General features: G+C 34.7%; 1 protein-coding gene across 12 annotated transcripts in view; it reads left to right on the top strand.

Annotated features, from left to right (window-relative positions):
* The window catches only part of DPH6 (diphthamine biosynthesis 6), a 216523-nt gene that overhangs the window by 45964 nt on the left and 143223 nt on the right, over positions 1-27336 (top strand). For all 12 annotated transcript variants that reach the window (XR_002440236.1, XR_002440237.1, XR_002440235.1 and 9 more), the window contains 4 exons: positions 534-652; positions 12569-12630; positions 17361-17455; positions 23407-23494. Coding sequence is in view for 9 of the 12 variants with exons in the window: in XM_021401712.1 (XP_021257387.1) it covers positions 534-652; positions 12569-12630; positions 17361-17455; positions 23407-23494 (364 nt within the window). In the remaining 3 variants the exon portion in view is untranslated. The remainder of the gene's footprint in view (positions 1-533; positions 653-12568; positions 12631-17360; positions 17456-23406; positions 23495-27336) is intronic.

Consider the following 27336-nt stretch of genomic DNA (forward strand, 5'->3'; position numbering starts at 1 on the left):
AGCAGAAGGATTAACCATCCGTACTGCAAATTAGTGAGTCTCTACTATGATAATCAAATAATATATCAGTATGATATATATATATAAAAGCAAATAATTAAATTTACATTATCACATTATTACTTTGTACCTTAAGCTGTAAACATTTCCATTAGTGATTCTCTTCAGTGGCTGTTGATCCGAATCACAGGTTTGTAGAGAGCAACAAATTTTATTTACTGATATGTGCAACAGTTATCACACAGTGGTAACTCTTGCCTTAGCTGTGTTCATAAAAAGTTATCGTTTTCTAAGATGTTAATGGATTTGCATCTGTAAAGGTTTAGCAATGCATTTCCTCTCAGTTTTCATTATGTTCTTATGCAAATTTATTTACATCAATGAGTTTCATCTTATGTAGGTAAACTGTAGTCAGAACAGGATTTTCTTTTCTTTCTTTGAATGTTAGACTTTATTATTGTCTTTAATTTTAAGTTAATTATTCTGTACAAAAATACAGTGCTTAGTTTTCTTTTCTCTTTTTTTTTTTTAAGATGCAAAAGACTTCATCTTCAGCCTTTAGCTTACCTTTGGCGTCGGAAGCAGGAAATATTGCTTAAAGAAATGATATCATCTAACATTGAAGCTATAATCATAAAAGTGGCAGCTTTTGGTATGTATTCAGTCTCTGAACAGTGTCATCTACTGAAACTTCAATGAACAAATCCACAACACAAGAGAGAAAAACAGGAAAATTGTTCTACGTTTTTTGGATAAGAAATGTTGGTATGAGCATAAAGAAACTTAAAAAAAAAAAAAAAAAAAAAAAAACCACAAAACCAATATTGCTGAATAACAGTCATGCTACCTGTATACAATTCATTCCCAGAGTAGTCAAAGCTGGAAAGTAATTCTTCATAGCATAGTTATTAAATTCCTTTGCAAATGTTGTGTCATGGTTTACTTTTGAATTGCAGTAAACATGCACACATAATTCTGTGGTTCACGGTACTGAAATTTATAAATTATGCAAACTGACGACTAGACAATATTATAAAAGAACTGTAAAAGTTTAAATAAAAATATAACAAATCAACATGAACCAATATGTAATTATAAGAGGCCAAAACATTTTGTCTAACAACAATCTCTGAGTTTACAAAACATGCAGCGAACTGCAAGTTTGTAATTTTCTTCTAAAGAAATCATTTTACAATATGGTTTCTTAGTGTACCAGAAAATTAACATCTTTGCATTGTCAGATATGTCATATGAGGTTTGTATAATAGACCAAATCAAGAGATTATCTATTTGTCTATTGTTTAGAGTTCAAATGAAGTTTTATAGCAAGTCTTACTGAATGACATGCTTTATGAGCCACATAAAAATGTGGCTGAGAAATATGGAATATGATAAATATGGTACTCTACATTCATTTCAGCCTTCTATGCGGTATTGCATTTAAAAATATTAGATGAAGTTTTATGCATAATACGTGACCAAAGGACCGTTTCTTTTCTGAGTTGACTGAAGGTCTGTGGTCCATTGGACTGAAGAATGGCTAGTATAATTCAGGAGCATCAATGGCTTTGGTGGCTAATGCAATATGTTTAAAAAACAGAGTTGCATAAACTTGCCTTGGAAATCTAATGGCTGGTTCTGTTGGACAATTTTCACAGTAAATTCTTAAGCTATGTCCATCTTCTTTAAAGGACTCATTTGTAGCAAAGTTATTTCTACTGAAATATTAACCAGGAATTGAATTATAATCCCTTTAGACTTTGGGTGAATTCCATGACTTTTTAAAGATTATTTCTTTTTGATTTTTCTTTATTCACTTCTCTCTAGGTGATAATGTTTTTAACGACTTTTTACATTATCACTATGACAGTCTCACATAGGATCATTTAGTGCGGTAAGAAATATTAGAGGTGCCATCTTCCCTAATTCACAGAAAGGTAACAAGTGATGCAATTTAATAGCATTTTCCTGAATTTGTGGGAGACCATCAGAGTTAAATGCTGTGTTTTCTAGTATATTACACTTTTTTAAGTAAATTTTTTTTTTGGAGGGAATAAAATTTTCAAGCCAAGTGAATTTTTCTAGGCTGTTTTTTTTATTTGTTATATATATATATTTTTAAATAAAATACTTGCATTCACTTTTAATTCTTCAGCTTTAGGAATGTCAACAAGAATATGCAACATGCCTTTTCTGATCAAAATTATTTTTCACAGAGTTTAGGTTGTTTTCACTTAATTTTGTGTAATTAAAGGGAACTAATCAGGAAAAACAAAGAACAATGGCCCCCAAATGGAACAAGTAAATACTATTTATAGTTTATCTGAAATATATTAAAGAAAATATGATTTAAACGAGATAAAACTGCTTCAGAAATAGACATCATTGCCTCATCCCTGAAGCAAGATTAGCTTTTCCTTTGTATTCTGCAGCCTTTTAAAAGAAAAAAAAAAAAACTTAAAACAGACTTGTTAGTGCACAAAGAGTCCTTTGTTGACTATTCGTTTGAGGGGCAAATGCCATAAATGCTTGTAGATAGCAATTAGATAGAAAATGTCTGCGAGATTTTTTTTTCCTTTTTATTTTTTTTGGCTACAGGTGAAAGAAAGATCTTATCAGAGTCAATTTCTCACCTGCCTCAGGCAAACGTAATTAGATGTAAGCAAATTTAATGGAGCTTGTGTGCTCCGGGGCCATTCTGTAATACTTTAATAATTGCATGCCTTATTAAAGTGAATTTAAGGTATGAAGGCTGTTTAACATATCAAGTGGCAAAGAAGCTAAGATACAATTTAACTTTTCACCTCTTAGATTAATAATCAAAGCTAAACTGCAACGAAAATATTGAAAATAACAGATTTAATAGTCTGAATGGTAATGCGTTAGGTAGTACGTTGTACAAATGTTAATTCAAGAAGCAAATCAGTAACTTGAGCTTGACATTCATCAGAACTGGCATACTTGTACACCCGCCTTATCTTGTTTTCTATTAACTCGTTGCCGGTATTGGCAAGGTAAAGCCTGTTGGTTTACGTAGAAAACACATAATTATGCAAGTAAATGAGCATTACTTTAGTACATTTCCTTAAATCTACCATTACAAATTAATACCATAAACTTTGCCAGTGGCAAGAGTTTTCTACCTTAGAGCAGTGTGCTTTTCCAGATGGATGCAAGCAAAAGCAATTGGTATTCCAAGAGCAGTATTGTCAGCAAGACCTCTTCACGTGCCTTCTGTTGATCTATAAGTACATTAGCTTGCTTTCCTTTAGAGTGTGTTTTGGAGGCTCTAATGGTGAGAGAACAACATTCCACACAAACCTAAGCAATTAAAAATATAGATTACTGTGCGTATCTGTATGCAGTGCCACTTTTTTGTTGTTGAAGATGCCTGTGTGATGCATGATAGTTTTGTATTTGAAATATATCTCCTCCCTTCAGTGGAAGTCCTAGAAAGTTAGAATCAGAATATTCATTAATAGCTAAAATAAAGCCAGTTATTATCATTAGTATTCAGGCACTTGAAGTTCCAGTAATATCCATTGTTCATGTGAGACAGTGTAGTATATCACAGTCATAAAATGCAGTTTTGATATACTTCCTCTGTGGCTGTGCTACTTGGATTAAAACAATAATTAGCTTGTAGAGCCTACATATGACAGATTCAGTTTTTAATCTTGGTAACATTATGTACTGCTTCTAACTGTACCGGGTTCTAAAACTTCTACTGCAGCAAAAGCTCTAATACTCAACTTGAAATGAGAGGAGAAGGAGGAGGAGGAAGGTTATGTTTGGAAGGAATTTTAAGGTTCTTCACAGTGTAGTCTTCACTAAAAATTGAGAATAGAGTTTTACCTATTTTTAATTTACTTACATAGTTAACTATGTCTAATTCTTACAGAGACAAGAAATGACATTGAAACTGAAGTACCATTTATATATTTTAAAATGTTACAAAATTCAGTTCTGTTAATGCAGTTGAAATTATTTTTATGTCATACAGTTAGAGCAATTTGTCCTCAACAATTGTAGTTTTCCTTGATGTTTTAAGAGGAATATTCACCTTGAATACATTTTTTTATGAGAATAAGTGCACACTGTTTAAACTGGAAAAAAAAAAAAACTTTCTTCAATATTTCTGTCAGAATGTAAGTCCAAATGCCTATCTTTTTTATGGGATTAACATGTACTAGTTACCTTATACACTGCAGTTTATCTCCGTTTGTTTACAGTAATTATTAATTATTGAATTAAATATCTGAAAAATATAAAATCCCTAGGGATGTTGTGAAAACTCCTCTGGAGATATTCAAAACCTGCATGGACACCTTCTTGTGTAACTTTCTGTAGGGAACCTGCTTTAGATGAGAAGCTGGGCTAGGTGATCCCCATAGGTTCCTTCCAACTCCTAAAATTCTGTGATTCAAATCATGGGTAGAGTTGAAAGCAAAAGGATTGTGAAAGCCTGAATTTTGAGATGGGGTGGGTCCTACTTGATTACCCAGGCTGTTTCCCTCCAACAGTGGAGTAATGAGTCCTTAGAGAGCTATTACCATCTTCTATCTGTCCCTTTTGAAAATAAGCTGTCTAAAGTACATGTGTTTAACTCTAGTCTCCATTGCTGCAAGAAAATCTTGCTGTTTGCCTCCTTTGAAAAGCTGATGTTTTAGGATACTTATGGTTGTTGGATTGTTGTTGTTTTTATATCAACTTCTCATTGATAAAGATAGAATGTTAATTCTTAGAATAATGAAAGCAGAGAAGTACCTGTAGTACTTCTTTGTTATTTAAAATAAACCACCTGCATTGTTTTTATTATATTTTGCATGTTACTATTGTATGGAAGTTAAATCTTGACTCCCTGAAATTGATAGTTAGACTGCCATTAATTTTAGTGGAGGTAAGATTTATGTATAGAGTAGTAGAAAAAGAACTCCACACAGATTCTATTCAAGCTCCAAAGGGTTTAATTTAAGTGCTACAGATAAACTGATCTAACGGGGAGTTGCTGCTAAAACGTTGATCATCTTTTCTCCTTTTGGCAGACTTTTCCAGACCACAGGTTGTACTTGCTTCTGCACCTGTGACTGTGATTGTGTGGCTGCAGGATGAATCACTGCAGTTGGGTGACACCAGAGTTCTACTTTTCTTTGTGTTTGCTGAGAACTTACTGGGGGGAGGTGGTGCAAAAATACATATTTCCATAGAAAGCCTACCACTAGTCCAGACTGGCTGGAATATCAGATCATATCCTGATATAAAATTGGTGTCTCTGTGAGTTTTGCATATCACTTATGCAGAGAAAAGGAACAATTTGCTTGCAAATGTCTCTATGTTTTAGTACTGAGCAATTTTAAAATCGGGGGAAGTGGAAAGAATATTCTATCATCATCGCAGGGGAACTTACTGAATTCCTCTGAATATTTTCAGGATATTCTTAAACAGTTCAAAGGCACAATAAAAGGAACACTTTTGTTAGGAAATCAAAATAATATCTCAGTTGTTTTCTTCCATACTGTATTGTATGGGTTTGTTTATTTGTTACTGATGAACTAAATGTTGTCATTATTCTTAGCAAGTTCAGCTTATTTGAAGGTGTTTTGTCCTTTGATTTTTTTTTTTCCTTGGGCACATACCATGCATCAGAGCGGTAATGGAGCTGTAATCAGAGTTGTGACAATTTTTACAACCTTCTTGTCTTGATATTGTATTTTTTTATTAGTATGAAAAGACTTCTGTTTATCATAACTAGAAGCAGAATGGCAAATAACATTTTTTCAAATACTGCAATATTATAATGATTGTCAAGTCTGTTAGCAATAATGTGTTCTAAAAAGTAGGCTTAAACTTTTATTAGAAAAATAATAGTTTAAATTTTTTTCAGGGATTATCTTGTATACATGTGTGATAACTTTTAAAGCATTTTTATTACTGTGTCTCTTGTCTTCATATATAAGGTAGATCAAATTTATACCTAGCGTGCACTTAAAGAAGATATTCCTCTTTCCCAACCCCTCCTAATCCTTTTTTCCTAACTAGCACATGCTACTGTTGACTTTTCAAACAAAGCTTCCAAAACCTATTTGGACCTTTAGAGTTTAAGTGTACTGACATCTTTGCCTTAGGCAAATTGCCTAGTACATTTGTCTGCTACTTTATTTAGCTACATTGTTCATATTATTGACAATAAAATGTGCTGCACCTGTTTGTCCACCAGATGTTGTATGAAAGGACTTGAGAGAACAATTGCGAAACTACAGGAGCCATTTTAGCTCAGGTTCCTCTATTGTTTTTAATTTTTCTTTTTTCACTGGGGGAAAAGATCCACGTAGAAAAAAAAATCAACATGAAAAACTAAGAAGTTCAATGCAAGACTAGAAAGTAATCAAAATTATATTTCAATAAAAATTATTCAAGAATTTTCAAAAAAAATCAAGAAAAATATGATGCAAAAAGATAAGTAAGGAAAAAAAGAACTAAGAACTGACAAATTTAAGTGAAGTCTTTGTTCAAAGCATAGCCTAAAGCTTAGAAAAATCAAGGAAGAAAATAATCTTTGCATTTGCAATGCAAAGCGTTGTATCTGCATATGAGCAATTGATGCTTTTTTACTAGTTTAAGACAAGGTTTCAGAAAGAGCTTTGAATGCATGGTTAGAAAGAAGTGGTTGAAAATAGTACATTATGGAAAAAGAAGAGATTGTGACAGTTTGCTTCAGCAGTTCTTGAAGCGTGTTAGAGATAAATGATTCCTTCTCAGCTATCTCTTGAGCATTGTAGGTTGAAGATGTGGATGACTGGAAAGAATGTTAATATTTTCAATGGCTACAGATAACAAGAGTTAGAAGGAAGACTAGGAAAGTGAATGTGCCTGAAAACAGAAAAATGTATTTGGGAGTTGACTTTAAGTGGAGTGCATTCTTAAGGATATGTCAGAGAAAGACAGCTTGAGTGTGGAAAGATCACTTTGCAGGTTGAGGAGATCGCATCATGGAAAAAGAAGTGAAAAGACAGAAATGGATTAAGAAGGGGATACTAGGCATTTAAGGTAAAAGAGAAAAGGAAGTAAGTATTCTAGCGAAGGAGATAAGACAATAGAGAGCTTTGAGTTGAAAAGTGGAGGAAGAGAATGAGTTTAGGAAAAAAATGTCAAAGGTTGGCTTCACAGAATGAAAAGCAGAGGGAGACCTGTGTATTGTTAACAATCAGGTATTACTTACTGCTTTTAAATGTTTGGTAAGATTTAAATTCTGAATGCACAATTATTACGCAGATTTTGGTGATGAAACAGAGCTTAAGCTCAAACCCTTAAATGCACGTGTGTGTTGTTAGAGCCATTGATGCTTTGATTTCCAGGACTCTATGAGTTCTTGTCTAAATTGATTCTTCATTTCTGTTCTAGCTTTTGCCCTTCTGCAGACAGTCTACTGGTTTGCTCTTCCAGAAGTCCCTGTTGATCTATCTGGGAGCTGTGCATCTTAAACTTTTTATAAATTGTCTGCATGGGATGAATCTAATGACAGTGAAACAAATTTAAGCACTTGTTCATGCCATAGAATCAATTTTTAATACCTTTATTCGAAGCTTAATAGCACTGCACGTGTTCAAAGTGCAGAAATTTCAGAATCTTTTATCAGGGAAAAAAAAAACTTTTTTAAAAAAATCCAAACTATGGTGGCTGAATTCTTTTAATGAAATAGAGTAATTAAAAAAATGAAATGCCTTTTAATAGCGTTTTTTGTTAGATCTTTTTCACTACGACACAAAGCCTCGAATTTCTACCCTGGTGTTTACATTGCTGCAGTTCTCTACAGCGTTTGTCCTGTGACTGTGTGCAAGAGTTCTGCAACCATTTTTGATAGGTGCAAGAATTCTGTTCCCGTCAGTGGATTTGTCAGTAACTGCAGATGGAGTAGACATTACTTTGAAGTGATTATACTATTTGTACTATCATGTACTGATTTTGTAATAAAATAACAGTTGAGGTGAAAGCACAACTTGTTTTACTGGATACTGCTAAAAACAGCAAATCTTGCAAGGTGTTTCTGTCATCATGTACTGATCTATCTCAAAGAAATAAAGCCCCACTTGCTTTCTTGACAGGACATAATAAATTGACTGAGTAATTCAGTTGAGGAGTTAAAAATGCATGGAAAATAATGAGGCATAACATTCTAGGATTAACATTTATTCATATATGATGCAATTAAACAAAACAGGCATTAAACTTCAAGGTCAGTCAGTAAAGTAATAAAAGTGAATATTTTAATTGGATTGTAATTGCTTCCATTGATACATGCGAGTTAAGTAAAATAGATGTCAGTGCTGCGAATTACGGTTCTCTTTCTAATTAATTTATTCATTTTACAACAGTCATCCAGATCTGGACCTTGTTGTTGGTTTATCCATCCATCCAGCTTTCTTCCTGGCTAGTTTTATGAAGAAGTCTGGAGAAATGGTTAAATTGAATATACGAAGAATTTGCAATACATTGTTTTCCTTTATACTCTAAGTCATTTTAAGTGTCGTAATCAATCTACTCCTTCATTTAAAAACAAAAACAAAAATGAAACATACCAAATAGAAGAATAAGTTTACAAAGGCTGCTCCAGAAATATTACCTCCTACTTTCTTATGTTGGTCCGCAATGTCAGAGGCAGATGATGGTGGTATGGCAGCAGAGGTTGAATCTTCCCACCAATGTTCTATTTTTTTTTTGCCATATTACATATGGCAGCAAAGGGACAGTCTGATAAAATGGTGTCTGATGAAGTGTGTCTGGAGCAAAGGTGCATCACTGAATTCCTACATGTGGAACATAAGGCACCCATTTACAGTCATCAACACTTGCTGAATGTTTATGGAGACCAAACAATGGTTGTGAGCACAGTGAGGCGGTAGGTGGTATGTTTCTGCAGTGGTGACCACAGCAGTGGGTCACTTCTGCAGATTTTTAGGAGCGTGGCATGCAGGCTTTTGTTCATCTCTGGCAAGAATGCACAGCTAGTGGTGGTGAATATGTTGAAAAATAGTGTTTTGTAGCTGAGAATCTGCTCTATCAAATAGTGTTCTTGTGCTCTTGGTATCTGTTGTAGTTTCCACAGAAATAAATGGGAGGCATTACCTTCAGAGTGACCAATGTATATTAACTGTTAAATATGGTTTATAAGTATATACTTTATTATACTGTAGCAATAGGCCTATGGCTTCATCTGTATATGTATACCATTATTTGCAATTTGAATGTGAATTACTGATTCTGCGAACTACTGGTTATGTTGGTTCTTGATGTCTTTAGCAGATGATCTTTATTTTCTCACAATGCAAACTTAGTAAAAACTAAAGGAAAAGATACTTATCAAAAGAAAGACAAGCTACCCGGAAAGTAGAGTACTACTAAGAAAGAGAAAGGTTACATTGCCACTTACACAGATTTTCATGTAGGTAGGGATAATATTGAAGAGTTTAGTAACAGTCTGTGCACCGCCATTTAATTTGTGTTTTGTATGATATTTGTCTATTAGTTCCTTTTTACTTCTTATGATTTATTAAATGGGAGCAAAACAGTAGAGGAGTATTCTCCTGGAAATCAAAGAGAGGTTGTGAGAGAAATAATATATTACTATGTCTGGATTTAACAACTTTCCTTTCTGACTTGTTTGTATTGAGAACTTAGTTAAATTTAAACAATTAAGGAGAGGGATTGAATATCTCCGAAAAGTAGGGATATTAATGGAGAATGTTAATCTAATTTTGTGCAGTGAGTGTTATAAGATGGTACTCACATCTGTCCCATTAAATTCAAGGATATAATGCTAAGCTGGTGTTCATTGGAAAACATCAACGGAGTCATTGCGATTGTTTACTGTAGGCCAGATTAGCTTTCACCACAGTGTATACCACAAATGCGTCTGTTCTATATTTAATGAAGTGGTCATGATGGCTGCATGTGCGTCGTGATCATTTAAGTTGAGGAGTAAATTTGCTCTGTCCATAGTGGAGAAAATGTTCTCCAGCTAAATCATTGCAAGAAGTTTAAAAACAGTGGGCAAGCAAACTCATACCTGTTAAAAGAAGATAATATAAGAAGAAGCTGGATGCTATATTTTTTCATTTTTTACAATGAAGACTGTATGCTGTTGATCTTGTAAATCATTAAAAAATATTCATCCCAAATCTTAGATTGATCTTTTACATCTGTACAATATTTCAGCATTTTCTTATTATATTCTTATTTGTGTTGTGTATCTATACTTGTTTGAGTAAGCTAGATAATTTTACAGCAAGGAGTGTAGACATGGAATATGTATATACAGTTTGTACCAACATAGATTAGATAAACATCATCAGAATAATGAGACAAACCAGTCTCCCAGTTTGGAATTAATCAGTGTTTATAACCTCATCTGATAATGCATGTACGCATGTATACATAAAAGTAGTGTGCATTTTGAGAATAATGGTAGTTCTTAATGAACGTTTCCTTTATTTGCCTTTTTGCTTCATTATCCTTTATATGACAGATAACCAATATAACCTGCTAGAAATGGGCACTATTGGCCCGATGATACAGTGAGGAAAATGATGGGATTTTGAAATGTATTATTTAAAAAAAATTGCTTTTCAGAGCAAAGTAAGTGTATTGAAATGAAGATATTTTGAATTGATTTTCACAAACATAATTGATCATTATATTCTATGTAGCAATGAACATTTTCATTCTGTTAATAAAGAGCAATAAATCGCTACCAAGAGAAGAGCAGAGGTGGAAAAACTGTCCTCTTTCATTTTAATTATTAAGCAGTTTGTAAAGTGTTTCCTCAGATAGTAAGGGAATTTTTAATGCACTTCAATGAGATACTTAAAACTTCTATGTTTTGAAATCTCTTTCACTCTATTTTGTTAATTTAGTTTCACTGAAATTTAAATATATCAAGAGCATCATTGTAAAAATTAAAAGGCGTATCAGGTATTTGAACTCAGCAAAGAGTAAACCATACATTTATGTTACAAATTTTATCATCAGTGAGCTAAAGTGCTTTGCAAGGAACATGCTTTAGAAATTGCTTCTAAATTGAGACATTCTGGTGGCAGCTCTTCGATGATACCGTACACTAGGAAGAAACAGACAAGTATTGTGATGAGTACTAGGAAATGTGATCACTGAAAACTTTCCAGTGTATCTTCACTTTTAGAAGTCATCATTTTGTTTTTCTTTATTTCTTTGTGTTGCTATCCCCTCCCACGGCTGTCCATCCTTCCGACGCGAGGCTGTCCGTGCTCGCTCGAACGGAGTCTCTCAGTCACCGATGTGGTGGAAGCAGAACTTGTTTATTCCCCGGGACACTCCCGGTATTATACCCATACACCTGACCGCATCCGCGACACACGCTGGTTTCGTCACTTCTGTCCAATCACAGCCTAGGTCACGCGCTGTGCACGAGGCTCTGCGTCGAATCACAGTCTCGGTCATGCACAGTGCACAAGGCTCTGTGTCATGGGCTGGCTGGCTGCCCTCCTTCTAGTTGGTTCTTTGACTGCACGGGTACTTTCCCAACTTTTGGAGCTTCCGGGTTCATTCGGTCGCACGTGCAGGCGCAATAACTATTCTTGCGTAGCGGCATCAAGTACTAATGAATGGCTTTTGCTAAATAAGCAGCCATTGAGACCCACAACTTTGAATGTTGAGATCTTTGACCACTTCCTCTGAAATCTAACTAGAATATTTATTTGGTTACTCACTGATGAGTATGTCAGCTCTTGAAACAGTTTTTCCTGGTGTTTTTTTTTTTTTTATCCCAGTGCTGATTACTGCCAATATTAGTTTTATTCCTGAGAAGTGACCATGTAGCAGCCTTAAGCTGGCAAAACTCATAAAGCCAAAAAGCCAAGAAAGGGATTCAGAGAAGCAAGTTATTGAAACTATCAAATGCTAATAAAGCTTAATTTTCTTGTCTAGAAAAAGTAAATCAATATGTAGACATCTTACAGAATATTTTGTGATGCATCGGGTGGTAAAACATTAAAGATATTCTGTAAATCCGAACTCTCTTTATATCTCCATCCTTTCTAATTCTTGCCTTTTTTTTTGTGAGACAAGTGTGACAGGTGTTTGTTTTTTATTAAGGAATAGTTTGCCTTTTCCAATGATTTAATGTATCTCTTGCAGAAACTACAAAAACTTGAATTTTAATTTAACAGAAGTTTAGAAAGGAAACTTTCTAGTTTCCAGCTCAATTTCTGAGTTGAGAATGTGGTTTCTGTGTAGATTATCTATTACTGTGAACTCATGTGTTTACTTTGCTGGTTATTGAAATTTCTGGAGAAGGAAAACAACAGCTTATCTAGTTGGCATGCAGTACAAAAATAATTGGCCTTATTCATCACAAACATGAAAACACATTGCCCGAAGGGTATGAGAGAATTCTGACAAAGGAGGTTTTCTTTGTGATAGAACTTATTTTAGATACAGTGGGACTAATTTCTATGGGAGGTGTGCTACATTAAAAAAAGTCAGAACAGTACTTCATAAAACATATTTTAACAATTTTTTTCTTTTTTTTTTTCAGGTTTAGATCCAGATAAGCATCTTGGAAAAACACTGGATCAAATGGAGCCTTATCTTCTGGAGGTATTACTGTATTACTGAAAGAATACTCATAGACAAAGTTGTAATTTGAATGCAATGCTGTAGAAAGTCAGAAGTAACAGCAAGTAATGGCTGTGACAAGATCATATGTGATATAAAATTTCTCCATAGCTGTCACCATCTGAAGGTTTTGTATCGCATTTTACATAGTCTGAATGCATACAGTAGGGCCTTTCAAAATTTGAGTACGAAATTTATTCCCGAGCATATACTTAATTCTGTGCATTAGGGGTTTGTAGTCATCAAAGCATGGAAATGCTTGTCTATTTATTTCAAGAAAAGGTGTATAACCAAGAATAAGAAGACCAGATTTTGTACATCTTCTTTCAGTTTGAAGTAGAAGAATCAAACATTGAGCTACGTACAATCTGAGAATAATTGTCCTGAAAGTGTGCTTTTGTATGTTGTCTGTGACAAAGTGAGCTTACTCTTTTTTTGTCCTCAAGTGAATTAACAACCCTGTCCTGGTTTCAACTGAAGCAGAGTTGATTTTATTCGTAGTGTCTGGTATGAGGCCACGTTTTGACTTCTGGAGAAAGACAAGTTTGATAACACACTGATCTTTTAGTAGTTGCTGAACAGGTGCTGTAAAGAGCCAAAGACTCATAGGCTCATAGAATTTCCCTAGTTGGAAGTGACCCATGAGGATCATCAAGTCCAACTCCTGGCTCCACACATGGCCATCCAAAATCCAGACCCTATGTCTGAGAGTGTTGTCCAGATGCTTCTTGAACTCTGGCAGTTAGGTGTCTTGACCTTGGGAAGCCTTTTCCAGTGCCTGAGCACCCTCTGGTGAATCATAGAATCATAGAATTAGCTAGGTTGGAAAAGACCTACAAGATCACCTAGTCCAACCATCCACCTGCCACCAACAACCCCACTAAACTATGTCTCCCAATGCTATATCTAAACGTTTCTTGAACACCTCCAGGGATGGTGACTCAACCACATCCCTGGGCAGCCCATTCCAGCGCCTGACCACTCTTTCAGAGAAGTAGTATTTCCTAATGTCCAGCCTAAATCTCCCCTGGCGCAACTTGAGGCCATTCCCCCTCATCCTGTCACTAGTTACAAGAGAGAAGAGGCTCAGCTCACTACAGCCTCCCTTCAGGTAGTTATAGAGAGCAATGAGGCCTCCTCTTCTCCAGACTGAACAATCCCAGGTCCCTCAGCCACTCCTCATAAGGCCTGTGCTCCAGACCCCTCACCAGCTTCGTCGCCCTCCTCTGAACACACTCCAGGGCCTCAATGTCTTTTTTGCAGTGAGGGGCCCAAAGACAAAGAATAACCTTTTCCTAATACCTAACCTGGCCCTCACCTGCTCTGCCAGCAAGGGGACTAGAAGGAGCTGGGAGAGGGCAGAAGTATGACCCAAACTGGCCAAAGGGATGTGCCATACCGTATGGCATCGTGCTGAACAATAAAGCTGTGGGGAGTTGACTTGAGGGGGCGGCTACTGCTTGGGTACTGGCTGGTCGTCAGTCAGTAGATAGCGAGAAATTGCATGGAGCATCACTTCTTTTGGAAAAACAAAATGCAGTCATTACTATTTTTCTGTCACTTTTTTGTCTTAGTATATAGTTTTGCTCACTGCCAACTCCCAGTGGAATGGGAGATTTGGGAAGAAAGGCATAGAGCTCACAGGCTGAGTATTTGTAACTGCTTATTGGGTCATTGTCAGGGAGACTGCACAACTGATGCTTGTTCGTGTAGCAGTTTCCTCTGCATGTGCTTGCTATGAAAGTCAAAGTACTAATAAATTGCCTTTTCTGGATATTTAGTTAGCTTTAAGGAGTGATTAAAACAAATCAGTAACTGTAAACTGGAGAGGTTTCTGATTTGAAAAATATTCTGCAACCCAAGGAAGTCTTCAACATCAGAAATCCTGGTAGACAGAAAGTGAGAGCAAATTTACAGGATGGAGAAGAAACAAAATTTATTGTTCTGATCAGCATCGATGTTAATTAAAAGAGAAACAAAGCTCTGATTTCATACATGAAATTATTTAACTTTGGGGAAAAATAAATTGCTGCCTAAATTTTCAGTCTTCTGATTGTATTGAGTGGGGAAAATAGTGAAGTATTAAATGGGAAGAACTTTGAATTAATTTTCCAATATTTTTCTCACTACGTACAGGAGGTTGAGTTCATGAGTACAGTGGTGATTTGCTATCCATACTTTTATCATGAGTATTGGTTCAGGACAGTGGCAAGGAAAGTTCCGGAATTATTGTTTGTTTTTTAATTATAAGTACTTAATTATTGAGGAATGGTTGCTACATAATTGCTAAATTACTACATTGTTCTCTTTTATGACTGTTTCTTACATACCAGGAGCCCTAGCTTTTCATACAAAAGAATTTTTTGGCAACCTGCCAAATCTCTGAGGTTCTTCACACTCTCCTTGGGATTTATTGATAGAATGCTAAATGTATATTATGTTAATATTTGTCTGTACTTCTGTCTCTACTAAAAGACAGATTTTTTTTTTAGTCATTTGTGTGCTTGCCGTATAAGTTGATGAGTAATTCTGAATGTAAATAGCATTTCTATAGTTACATAGAATTTACTAGCTGTTACAATTTCTGACTTGAGAAAAAAGTCTTTGCTTGGACAGGAGGCACTGGAGTTCTTATATTCTATCTTATACACTCAACTTCAGTCAGAAAGTCAGCTCTTCTCCTTGTCTGTTGTTCCCAAGGTTAGAAGGGACCATTCTTTTGGTAATGTTTGGACTTTTCTTTTATACACCCTTTGTCTGATTGTGTATTTGAGTTAAGATGAATAGCCTAGAAGTTAATTTCTTCGTATATTTCTTAGGGATTTTGAATTGGACTTGCATTTTTAGTTGTGTAATTTTTAATTTTCTGGATCATCTTAGACCAGTCCTAGCAATCACAAAATTTAGATTAGAGTCTACATTGTATCATTATGATTCTAATTTCTAGCTTGCAAAACAAAATGTATTAGTCTTTGAAAAAATGTTAATGTTCTAAATGATTAAAAGACAAGTTTCTATTGTCACTGATAACATCTTTAAAATACCACTCACTTGTGAAATGCACATTAAATGTCTGTTCTATGAGTAAGAGCTGCTGAATGTCCTCAGTTCCTACTGACATCAGCGGGAACTGAAAAATTCTTTAGCACCCAGAGTAATTGCTGTCAAGCATGATCTTAAAGCCGGTAACATTGAAAAAATGGATTTCCTACCAACAAACATAGTAAAGCATTTTCACTTTTTGAGTATTTGGTGTTAATTGCCTATAATTATTACAGGAACTAATATTTACAAGCAGAACTACCAATTTTAAAAGTGACTTCTTTTCACTGTGGAAAAGATTATTGTTAGAAAGAACTTGTCCAGGTTTCTCTCCTTCATTTTATACTATGGTTTTTTTAGGGGGCTTTATTTATTTATTTATTTTATGGAAGCTAAAAGAAGAATAAAAGGTTTTGACTAGCTGTTTTGTAGGTTGTCCATTCGTATTGCATCAACATTAATTATTCTTGATGTATTTGTCCCATAGAAATCTTCTTGCTATTGTTGACAGATGAAGTTCTCTCTTGTGTCAGAAGTGTAATTTATAATGAACACTTGATTAAAGGTTTTCTTCTGTTCATTTTCTTTTAAAGAAAATATGAAAGGGAAAATGAAAAATGTCTCCAGTAGTACATTTAAAAACATGATTTAACATGTTTTGCAAAGGAGACTTAGATTTTCCACCTCAAGACCACTTAGACCACAAGGTCACGTAGTCCATTGCTGAGGTATTGTTTTTTCAGATCGTTTCCCCTTTCCTTAAAAAAAAAAAAAAAAAAGTTTTAAGAGGACTTAGGCCTTTTGTTTAACTAAGTGAATTTAAATAAATGTGATATAACTAGGATCAGAATTTTTCCTGGAGAGAAAGAGAGGGTGCCCCTGTGCTCAGAGCATGGTGCAGTTGCTTGATTACTGCCTACTGACACAGTAAATTAATGTAGAATTACAATGAACTGTTCAGCAGTTGTGTTCCTCTTACTCAAGCAAATTAACTTTGGTTCATGCTCCGCAGTCACTGATGTTAGTCATGTCTCTTATCTGAAATTTACTGAATTCTGTAATTATCTGTTTTAGTGTGATTCCCAGAGCTTCAGGAATATTTATAAATATATCAACTTAGAAAGTGTATTTAGTATGATTTGGAATGGAAACAACACATTGTTATCTCTTCAGTTTTTCCTTTTGCTTTTGACTTGGAAAGTTCAATTTATGAAAATTTTTGAGAACAAAAGTAGTTACTTACAAAAATATGGAAGCAATTGTTAACTCAGTTGCCAAAAACTTTATTTGTTGTACGCTGCTATGTAAAGAGCTACATCTTGTATTGATTTACAGTACAAGCTTCTTACAGAAGTGATCTATGCCAAAGGGAGAGAACCAGATTCGTGTGCCTGAACAAACTCTCCGGTCTCTTGTGGAAGAATGATCAGGGTTTGATTTGTTTATCTGAATACTCCAGTACCAGTTCTACTTAAAATATAACACAATTGTAATTCACAGATCATTGTAATACACAATACAAGGACATCAAGAATCTTTTGTGTGATATTTGAGTTTTTTCATTATTTTAATGAGTGATCTTTCAGAAGGTACACACTGAAGTTTTCAGCAAAATGTATTTGAGTGCTTTAATGTAATACCTATGTATTTAAATTCTCCTTTTGTGTTAGGTTTCTGAGAAATATGGTGTCCATGTTTGTGGAGAAGGTGGAGAATATGAAACATTCACTCTGGACTGCCCTCTCTTTAAGAAGAAAATAGTTGTGTAAGGAACAGTTTCTTCAATTTCCCTATATTAAAGCAATGGGAGCATTTTCACATTTAGCTTGAGGCAGCTTTTGTTGGCAGAGTTAAAAACATGTCCTCTAAGTTCACAAACACTCACTTTGTTTAACACTGGCCAAGTCCTCTGAAAACCTAAATCAATACCTGACAAGACGAGGCCTTCATAGAAAGCTATAAACTTCTTAGACATTTGCACTTTCGTTTACTTGCTGATTATGGCCTGCAGTAAAACTGGTACCTACACACTGACACTTTTATCCTTTCATGAAGTGTGAATTGCCTGTAATATTTATCTTTCATTACAGCTACATTTGATAAACTGCCACATCAGTAGCCTGTGGGCTCCATTAACTGTGTGTGTGTGTGCGCGCAAGTGAGTGTTTGTAAGTTTAGCAGCTTAGAATGATAACAAAAAACATTTTTCTTCCATTATTGGAGGATATTTTAAATACAAACATTGGGTGAATCCATCTAATATATATTGATTAGCTTATTCCTTTGACATAAATTGCTAAAATCTGTGTAGTGGGATATGGATAATGTTTGAGTCTTGATGTAAGTTTCTTGTTAGTCTGTTAGCCTGCTTGCTTTGCGTGAAATGTTTCATACCACTGGTATCTGTCTATATAGACCAGAGAACCGGGAACTGTTCAACTCTATTCCATTGCATGGCATTAGGGAGAGGAAGAGCAATAGATAAAATGTGAAAAGGTTTAGAAGCTTCTGTAGTGGAAGTCCGCTGAACTGAAATATTGGTTGGCTGCATAATATGTCCTATGTAGTCAACTAAAAAACTAGATAATTTGAGTCTGGAAGTATTCATTTTTGCATTTAACATCTGGTACAATTTCTAGTGAAGTGATAAAGTCTTATCAGTTCCAGTGGGTGTCAGAGACAGAATTCTGTGAAAGTGTCATTTTGTTAGAGAAATACTATCCATTACCAGGTGTGGCCTGACCAGTATTTGAATTGCAACACTTGCAACAAAAAGTGTACTTCAGAAGGGTAGCTAGGTTTTAACTGATAGATGAAATACACTTGTGTAAGTTTTTGGCTTAAATTTGTTCAGTTTACTGTTTACAATCATAGCTATATTTGGTGGTTTCTCATGTTACAGATTAAATCTGGGTATTCCATTGGAATTCGGTGTACAATTCCCTAGTGTTCCTTTAGAAAGATCTCTTTGCGTACCTGAAATAGATTGTTAGTTTACGTAACTTCCAACCGAAGCCATTCTGATAACACATTACGTAGAAAATGTCAAATCTTGTAAGAAATTTTTAGTTGCTGTAGTGTGGGGTGAGAGTGCTTTTTAACCTGGCACCAGTTCCTGCAGGAACTATATTTAAAAAGAATTTGAGAACATGTTTAGGAAAGCACACTGGTTTGGGATCAGCTAAATACCAGTTTAGTAAGAATATCACAATAATAATCTAAATGTATTTCTCTCTATGAGTGGTTTCATAAGCCATTTAGATGACTAGGAATAGCTAAAACAGAGGTGGTCTGGATTGAGTATAGGAAAAGGCAAGTATATAAATCAGTGATTATTAATAGTAAATATATACACGGTAGGCTGTTAAACAGTTACTCAAGTAACTGTTCTGAAGAAGAACTGTATTAAAAATATACATTTCTGTAGTGGAAACTGAATAGCTACACTGACATTTTGTTTCTCAGGCTTAATTAGCCCTGCTTAGCTCTCTCCTACTTTAACATAAAAGTATACCTTCTAAGGACCATTCATGTAAAAATCTATTACCTTATGAGCTTTTACAATAAAAATATTTGCAGTTTCTTTTTCATTAAATGTCGTTTATAATAATTTTTCTTATTTATGAGTTATTTGTACAACTTTAGTTAGTTTTTATTCTTGTTTTTCATATTCACTGGGTGAATCTAAACAGACTGTATAATCATGTTATTAAGCTGGTAGTTTCCAGATGTTTAAATAGCCATGGTTGTGATATACATCCTGATAGTTTTTTTTTGAAGCTTAAATGTCATTGTAAGAATTACAAGCTAGAGGTTGAAACCTGTATGAATTTTTCAAGATTCCTAAATTCCTTAGAAACATTTTGCTAAAGAAAGTTTTTGTGGAAAACATTGGAGATGATTTTTTCCTATGTAACAATTACAGTGTATTAACTTTGGCTGGCTGACAAATGCCCACCAAGCTACCCTCTCACTTCACAGGGGAAAAAATTAAGGTGAAAAAGCTCATGGGTCAAGATAAGGCCAGAGAGATGGCTTAGTCATTACCACCTCGGGCAGAAAGACTTGATTTGGAGACAAGTAATGGACGCTCCAGTGAGCGGCTAGATTAAAATTAATAGGTTGCAGCTCCAGCCAGGAACCTGTTCCTGTTTTGGCTCTCCACAAGCTATGGCTTTTCTCAGGCCATGTACAACTACTCCTCCACAGACTCATCTCTATGGTCTGTACATGGAAATCTGCTCTGCGTGTTGTCCTTTGGGCTGCAGGGGAACAGCCTGCTCCACCATGGGCTACAGGGTACTTCTGTTCTGCACCTGGAACACTTCCTGTCCTCCTGTGTTGATCTTAGTGGCTGGAGGGCTATTTTTCTCACATTTATTTTCTCATTCCTCTCTCACAGCAGCTGTGCATTTTTTTATCCTTTCTTAAATAAGTTATTCAGAGGTGCTACTATGTGGCCAATGGGCTCAGCTTTTGCCATTCATAAGGTCCCTTTTGGAGCCAGCTGGAACTTTACATGGGGACAGACCCTGGTCTCCTCTCACAGAAGGCAACCCTGCAGCCTCCAACACCAAAACCTTATCTAATATGCCCATCATTTGCAATGCTACTTTTGGGTAGCATTTTCACTGGTTGCTGCTTTTGTCACATGAAACTTGTGACTGTGTTTTCACATTGTCATCTTTGAAAAAGGAAATCTGCTATATCAGAAAGAAAATAACCTTTGTGTGTCAGTTATGGAGAAGTGGGAATCATTTTAATATAAGAATATATGGTTAATTTTGCTTTTGAATATTAAATTAAATCTTAGAATCATAGAATCATAAAATAGCTCAGGTTGGAAAGGACCTTCAAGATCATCAAGTCCAATCGCAACCTAACCATACTGCTCGAACAACCCGCCGCTAAATCATGTCCCCACGCACCACATCCAAATGGTTTTTAAACATATTCAGGGATGGTGACTGAACCACCTCCCTGAGGAGCCTATTGCAGTGCTTAACAACCCTTTCTGTAAAGAAGTTTTTCCTGATATCCAATCTAAACCTCCCCTGGCGCAACTTGAGGCCATTTCCCCTTGTCCTGTCACCTGTCACCACTGAGAAGAGACCAGCCCCGCTCTCACTGCAGTTACCTTTCAGGTATTTGAAGAGAGCAATGAGGTCTCTCCTCAGTCTCCTCCCCAGACTAAACAGCCACAGCTCCCTCAATCTCTCCCCGTAGGGTATATTCTCCAAGCCCTTCACCAGCCTTGTTGCCCTTCTTTGGACCTGCTCCAGCACCCCCATGTCCTTTCTGTACTGAGGCATTAAAAAGTATGCCTCACAAATCAAGCATGCCAAATTGAGTGAAATATTTGAAAATAATATTTAGCAGAGAAACAAAGATTTTGCAATAAAAATACTCAACCAGGGGTCAGATGTTTTTTTTCTGGTCTTACCAGAATGCCTGTTGTCAGCTTTCTTATGCTCAGTATTTAAGAGATACCACGCTTGTTGTTTTCTAAAGCCTTCTGAAAATGTTCCTAAACAAAATTCCTGTTTTTCTGTCATGCTGTAATTATGGTCCTAAAGAAAATTCATACTTTCAGTACAATATGACCTTCTTACAATTTTAAGTATCTCTCAAGTGAATATTTTTTATTTTAAGCTCTCTGCTATTAATGTTGTTTAATTATTTAATTATTTACTTACTACTTTTACTATCTCTGAAGCTATTCATAATGTCCAAGTTCAGGGCTTCCTGTGTTTTGAATTGATGCCTTATTATTGAAAATATAACTCTTACAGTTTCCACCTATTTGTTACATTTAGTGTTGAACAATACAGTACATTTTATCAGTTAAAACAATGATGTATGTTCTGAAAGGCTGACAGAAAATGAATTAATTGGAGAAAAATATTTTATTTGATATATGTTGTAATACTATTTTCAGCACCACATAATCTACCTATTTTGAGCCATCAATTGAGAAATATTAGCAAGTTAGACCAAATATCTACTATGGCGCCATCCATATGTTAACTGGCTGTCTCAGGAATGTATTTCATAATAAGAAGAAATCTTACTGTTTACAATACTTCTTGAGCAACAAATAAGTACTAAAAACTTCCACAGTTATTGCACTGTTAGCACAAGTATCAATGTTTAGCATGCATGCTGCACTGTTGAATTGGAACATGTGGGGATACAGCTTCTTTTACTTTGTGAAAGTATTTTTTTAAAGTATACTTATTAAGTATTTTTTAAAAGTGGCAAGGTATTTAAATTGTACGGAATTGAACAATGAATAACCCTAAAATATTATCTTTCCTCTTAGATATAAGCTTTTCTGAAATTTAAAGTAACTAATGCATCACTGAGTAGTACCAGAGTTCCCCATTGCTGTTGTTTCCTTCAACAGCAAGCAGTAGGTGTTTATTGAGAATATCCTCAGACACTGGAGATACCCAGATACCAGGTATCGCTACCATCTCAATGTCTGTTTGTATGATTTCCATCAATGTGCTCCTACTATTAAAAATTTCCAAAGTGATTTGCAAAATTCCTGTTTGAATTAGTAGGCACTGTGATCATTTGGAAAGGATTACTTTAATCTTAAGGGACTATCTTTAAGAAGATTTAAAAGAATAAATGATATTTCAATCTTAAAAGTCTTGTTAATAACTCGCAAGAATGAAGCTATAGACTTGATAATCAAGAAATTAAAAGCTTATTAAAACTGAAGTAGAATTTCTTATGCTAAAGGCGTCTCTCTCTATTGTACAATACAGTGATCATGATTGTCCTAAGGAGTTCTGATTTTAAATCCTAAGCCACATTTTAAAAAAGCAAATATTTCTGTTAATTTTACACTTTCATTAAGTCAGTGGAATCTGGCCACCTTCAGCTGTTTCCAGTTTGCACATATCATTACTAGAAATCTTGTTTGGAATCCCCAGGCCAAACTCATTGAATACTGTGAAGTTTTAAGAGCACTGTGATTTCAAGAAAATTATCTTCATATCTTCAGCATTTCTTATACGAATTTTCAAGTTTTCTTGTAAGGCATCTGAGTTTCTCACTTTCTGATGTTTATTTCCTAGAGCTACCTTTTGCTTAAGTAGTAAAACCATGCAGATGGATATAACAGATAAAGCCTCTTGTGAATCAAAACGTGACAGATTGTGTCTGTAAAAATAAAAACTACAATTAACTAATTTCAGTCAGCACACAGTAAGTTTATCATTGCTACCAACACATTTGGCATTAAAAAGTTGAGTCTAGTAGTCTTCGGTATCAGATGCAAGATGGTCAAATCAGTCAGTTTCTCAGCGTGAAATATTACATGGTGTTAATACTTCAAGAACTAGTCCCTGGAGCATTAATCAAGAAAAACAGACTTTTAAAAATCTCACATTGATAAAATGAAAACATTGCATTACTTATTAGTCTCTGGAATGCAAAATATAATGTCATTTATGATTGCATAGGCTATATCTAGCTAAATATCTTTATTCTGATCTGCAAGTATAAATTATTCCTTTTGAAAATTAGTAAAGATAGCATGGTGTTCAACAGAATGAGTTTATATGGCAAACATTTTTTCTTAATTGTAAAAAAAAGTTAATAGATTCTCAACTGGTTATCTTGCAGTCTTTTACACAGGGAGTTAGCACTGTCAATATGTAAAATTGTACATTAATATATGATTCTAATAACTTTCCATTTCAGAGATTCAGCAAAAGTGGTTATGCATTCAGCTGATGCATTTGCACCTGTGGCCTACCTTCATTTTTTGAAAATGCACCTGGAGAATAAGGCAAGTAAATTCCAAATGTCATCTCCCTTTAAAGCTATACGTATAGCTTTTTGTGTTGCATTGTCACAGTTGAGAGGTAAGCTACATCTTCTCGTGTGTGTACTTTGAAATAAAGATGTACATATTTAGTTGAATTTCAGAACATGAAATGAAGTGTCCAATATAAATGCTTACTTGTTGAAAGAATGAATGAAGGTAGTATATTTGTGTAGCATTTTTTCATTTTGAAACCTTAAGTTATTCAACCAGCATGGTGCAGTCAAGTAGATGTGTAACCTGCATCGTACAGCTAGCCACAGAGTGGAATGCATCTGTATTAGGAACCGTATGAACAGTGTTGATTTGCTGGGAGGTGGCATCTCTCTATGCTGTTTCTGTTGCAGAGTGGATGATTCTAAAACCTTCTGAACCCCTAGTGCTTAAGTATTAAACATGCTGATCGTTTAATCTTTTCTGTATGAAAGTTACATCTAATGACTGACTTTAGAACATGAAGAGAAGATATCCTGATCAATGAGCTTGAAAGAATTGTCAGTAGTTAACAGGGATTCCCTCATTAGTTTCTGATTCCATGGAATATGGGGAACAGGAATAGGAACTCCTGTGATTTAGATACTGCAAGCTTACATGTGAGCTAAGAAAGTCAAATGAGAAGGAACTTTTCCTAGTTTGTCATATATACATCTTGATTTTCATACCTATATACACTTTTCTATTTTTCTCTTCATAATTTTGCAAGTAAAATATGTTTTTCTTCCTCCTCAACATTTGTAAGTGCTTCAACTTTGTTGAAGATGATCTTCCACTTCTGCAATCATCTTTTCATAGTTCTTCCTATTTGTTTCTACACTGCCAATCACTGAACCTCTTCTTGTTGAAGGGATTGTTACAGAGTGTTATTACAATTATTACAATTTTGGTTTACGTCTCCCATCTCTTGAGAGATGTTTCTTTTTTTTTTTTTTGTGCATAATACCTTTTTAAATTTTATCATTCCATACAGAAAAAATCTTTGCTTTTTTTCTTCTATGGTGCCCTCACTATTCCCATAGAAAGGAAATTGAATTTCATCCTGTTTGTTTCCAATTTGGGATTTCTTTCAAATAAAAAACAGTAAGTATATGTGAGGAGAATCTGAATGTCAGCTAACTACTCAAAACAAACCCAAATAGGCTGAATAAGCGAAAATCTGGAGATACGTTGTGGGCACTAGTGATGATGTATTAATATTTCTTTGGGGGTCCCGACTATTTTGCTCATGACAAACTTAATGCTAAAATGCACCGTATATCACTAAAATGTGAGAGACTAGGGAAAATGAAGAACACAAAGCTTTACATAAATCAGGCAAAGGTTATATTAAAATGCATAACATTTTTATAAGAATCAAGATTTTGCTTTTATTTGTATGAAAGCTCTTTTCCCCTTCTTATGTAGATGTTTTAGATTTGGTTAAAGCCTTCACATTCCTTGTAGACAAAGCTGTCACACTCTTAGAGAGGTAAGGTTTACGGAGGCATACCCTGGATTTTGGTATATAAACTAATGTCTTGTAGAGCTAAAAGAAAAATAGTCTGTTTTCTGCCATGTCTGTCTAATGAGGAAGAACATAAGAATCTTTTGGCTATAGATAAATTTTACGTCATGATAACATAAGCTAGGTATTCAAGAAGCTATGAATATGGAGAACCAGTCAGTCCTTCACAGCACGACATGCTACTAGGCACGGTTTAACTCCGTAATGATAGAGAGGCCTTTAAGATTAATATGCCTGTAGCACTGTACTTTTTCACACTCTTTCATGCTTTACAAGCCCTACAAAAAAATGTAAATATCAGTTAGTAGTTCAGCAGTTGAAAGCCAATCCTACAATAACAAATCACTGCAGGGAAAAAACGTGCTACTTTAGAAGAAGTAATTTTAGTTTCAGACTGTCAAAAGATTACTGAAAATTGAGCAAAAATTTTCAGCAGTGAGAATGAACAGTGTATAAAAGTAGCCACTTATGTAAACTCTTTGTAGAAACTGTTAATAGACTGCACAGTGATGTGTAATTCTAGTAAGCATTATGACTTCCATTTTGTTATCATTTCAGCTGAGATATGTATTTTTAATTTTTATTTTGTATTCAGTTTATCTTAGTTATATGCCACAGATGTTAATTTTACATTCTTGGAATTTACCTTATTATTGTTATGCACTACTTATGCTAGTGTACCTTAGTCTCTGCTGTCTTTCCTCCTCTAGAAGGTATTTTCTTCAGATAAATCTCTTCATGTTTAACTACAAAGCTTGGGTAGAAATTTGTTTTAGATTGTTTCTGGTAGCAAAATGAGCCCCTGTGCCTAGGGGAAAATAGCATCTTACTGTTCTGATTTAGTATGTTACTATGCAACCTCAAGATGCATTCCTGTATAATACTTGAAACTTTTTTCTTTATTCCTCCTTTTTTTCTTTCATTAACAGTGACACCAAAACAGCTAAAGAGATAATGAGATGTATGATTTTATTATTAGAACATTGTTAGAAGTTTGGCAAAAAAACAGCTCAAGAAACCTTTTTTTCAAAGGTATTCTACGAATACATTAAGTAATGCTAGTAAAACACTCATGCTTAAAATTCATGATTGCTTCATTTACTTCATTGTGAAAAAAAACCGTCACCACTGTGATATACATGAAACAGATCTCTAGCTTCATTGCTGTTTTACTTTTCCAGTAAGACTGTGACTTTGCATATTTAAATTGTAATGTGTTCTTTGCTGAGGGGAAGCAATTTCTGAGGAGTTTTCCATTAACTCTAAATCAAATGTATCAGATTTTCTAATGCAATATAAATATAATTGTAATATTTTTCAATTAGGGTGAAATATAACTGTTTAAAATTACAAGTTTTTTTTTTTTTAATTAACAGCAAATTGAACTTCCAAAACATTTGTATTTGCCCCATTTTATACTGTTCTGTTACTGTGTTGAGCTATTTGGGGTTTTGAATTGTCAGAAACAGAAATTAAAGCTTCTGGAGCTTCTTATGTGATAATTCTTTCTGAGCATATTTCTGATAGTAGTGAATGTATTAACTCTCAGTCATGCTTTAAGATTTGCTCTTTGTCACATTTAATAATGAGTGCTCTGTTCTCTGAGTCCCAGTGAGTAGGAATACTTATACATAAAACAATACCAGCTGTCAAACTGCAGCCCCTTAGGTTAGAATTAGTCCAGAATTAGAAAGAACCACATAGCTTTCTATCTACACTTGGCAGAAGAAATGGAACCTCTTTACCTGCAACAGATAAAGGAGTCATGTTTGATGCTGTACTTCCTTGTCACATAGTATTGCACTGTATTTACCTACCATGAAATGATACTCATTCATTTTTCTGTATCTGCAAATCATCAGCAAATGAATTTCACTGGTTAATTTAGAGATAATTTTTAAAATATTTGTAAAAGCCAGGAAAGGTGTTTGGTAGATATGTACGTGCCTTTTGTACTAAAGAAGCATAATCCTAGAGGTTAGATTTGATTTAACTTTGTGGCTTCCTTCTGTCCATTTCTTCTGCCTGAATTATTTTAATCAATCTCCACCTAAGACTTAAGGTATTAGACTTTGTAATTGATGTTAAGAAGCACAGGAGGGAATTTTGCTGCTTTGTTGGTTGCATTTTTTTAATACTTTTCCATCACTGAATGATATTTCTCCTACGTAACCTTTAATTTCCCTTCTGCATCATAAAAATATGGGAAACTACAGTTTGTAACAAATAACTTTACAAACTTCATAACAAATACTTGCCGACATCTTTTCATTGTCCATTGATTTATTTCAAACAATGGGATAAT

Source organism: Numida meleagris, chromosome 6 (genome assembly GCF_002078875.1).
Source record: "Numida meleagris isolate 19003 breed g44 Domestic line chromosome 6, NumMel1.0, whole genome shotgun sequence".
NCBI lineage: Eukaryota > Metazoa > Chordata > Aves > Galliformes > Numididae > Numida > Numida meleagris.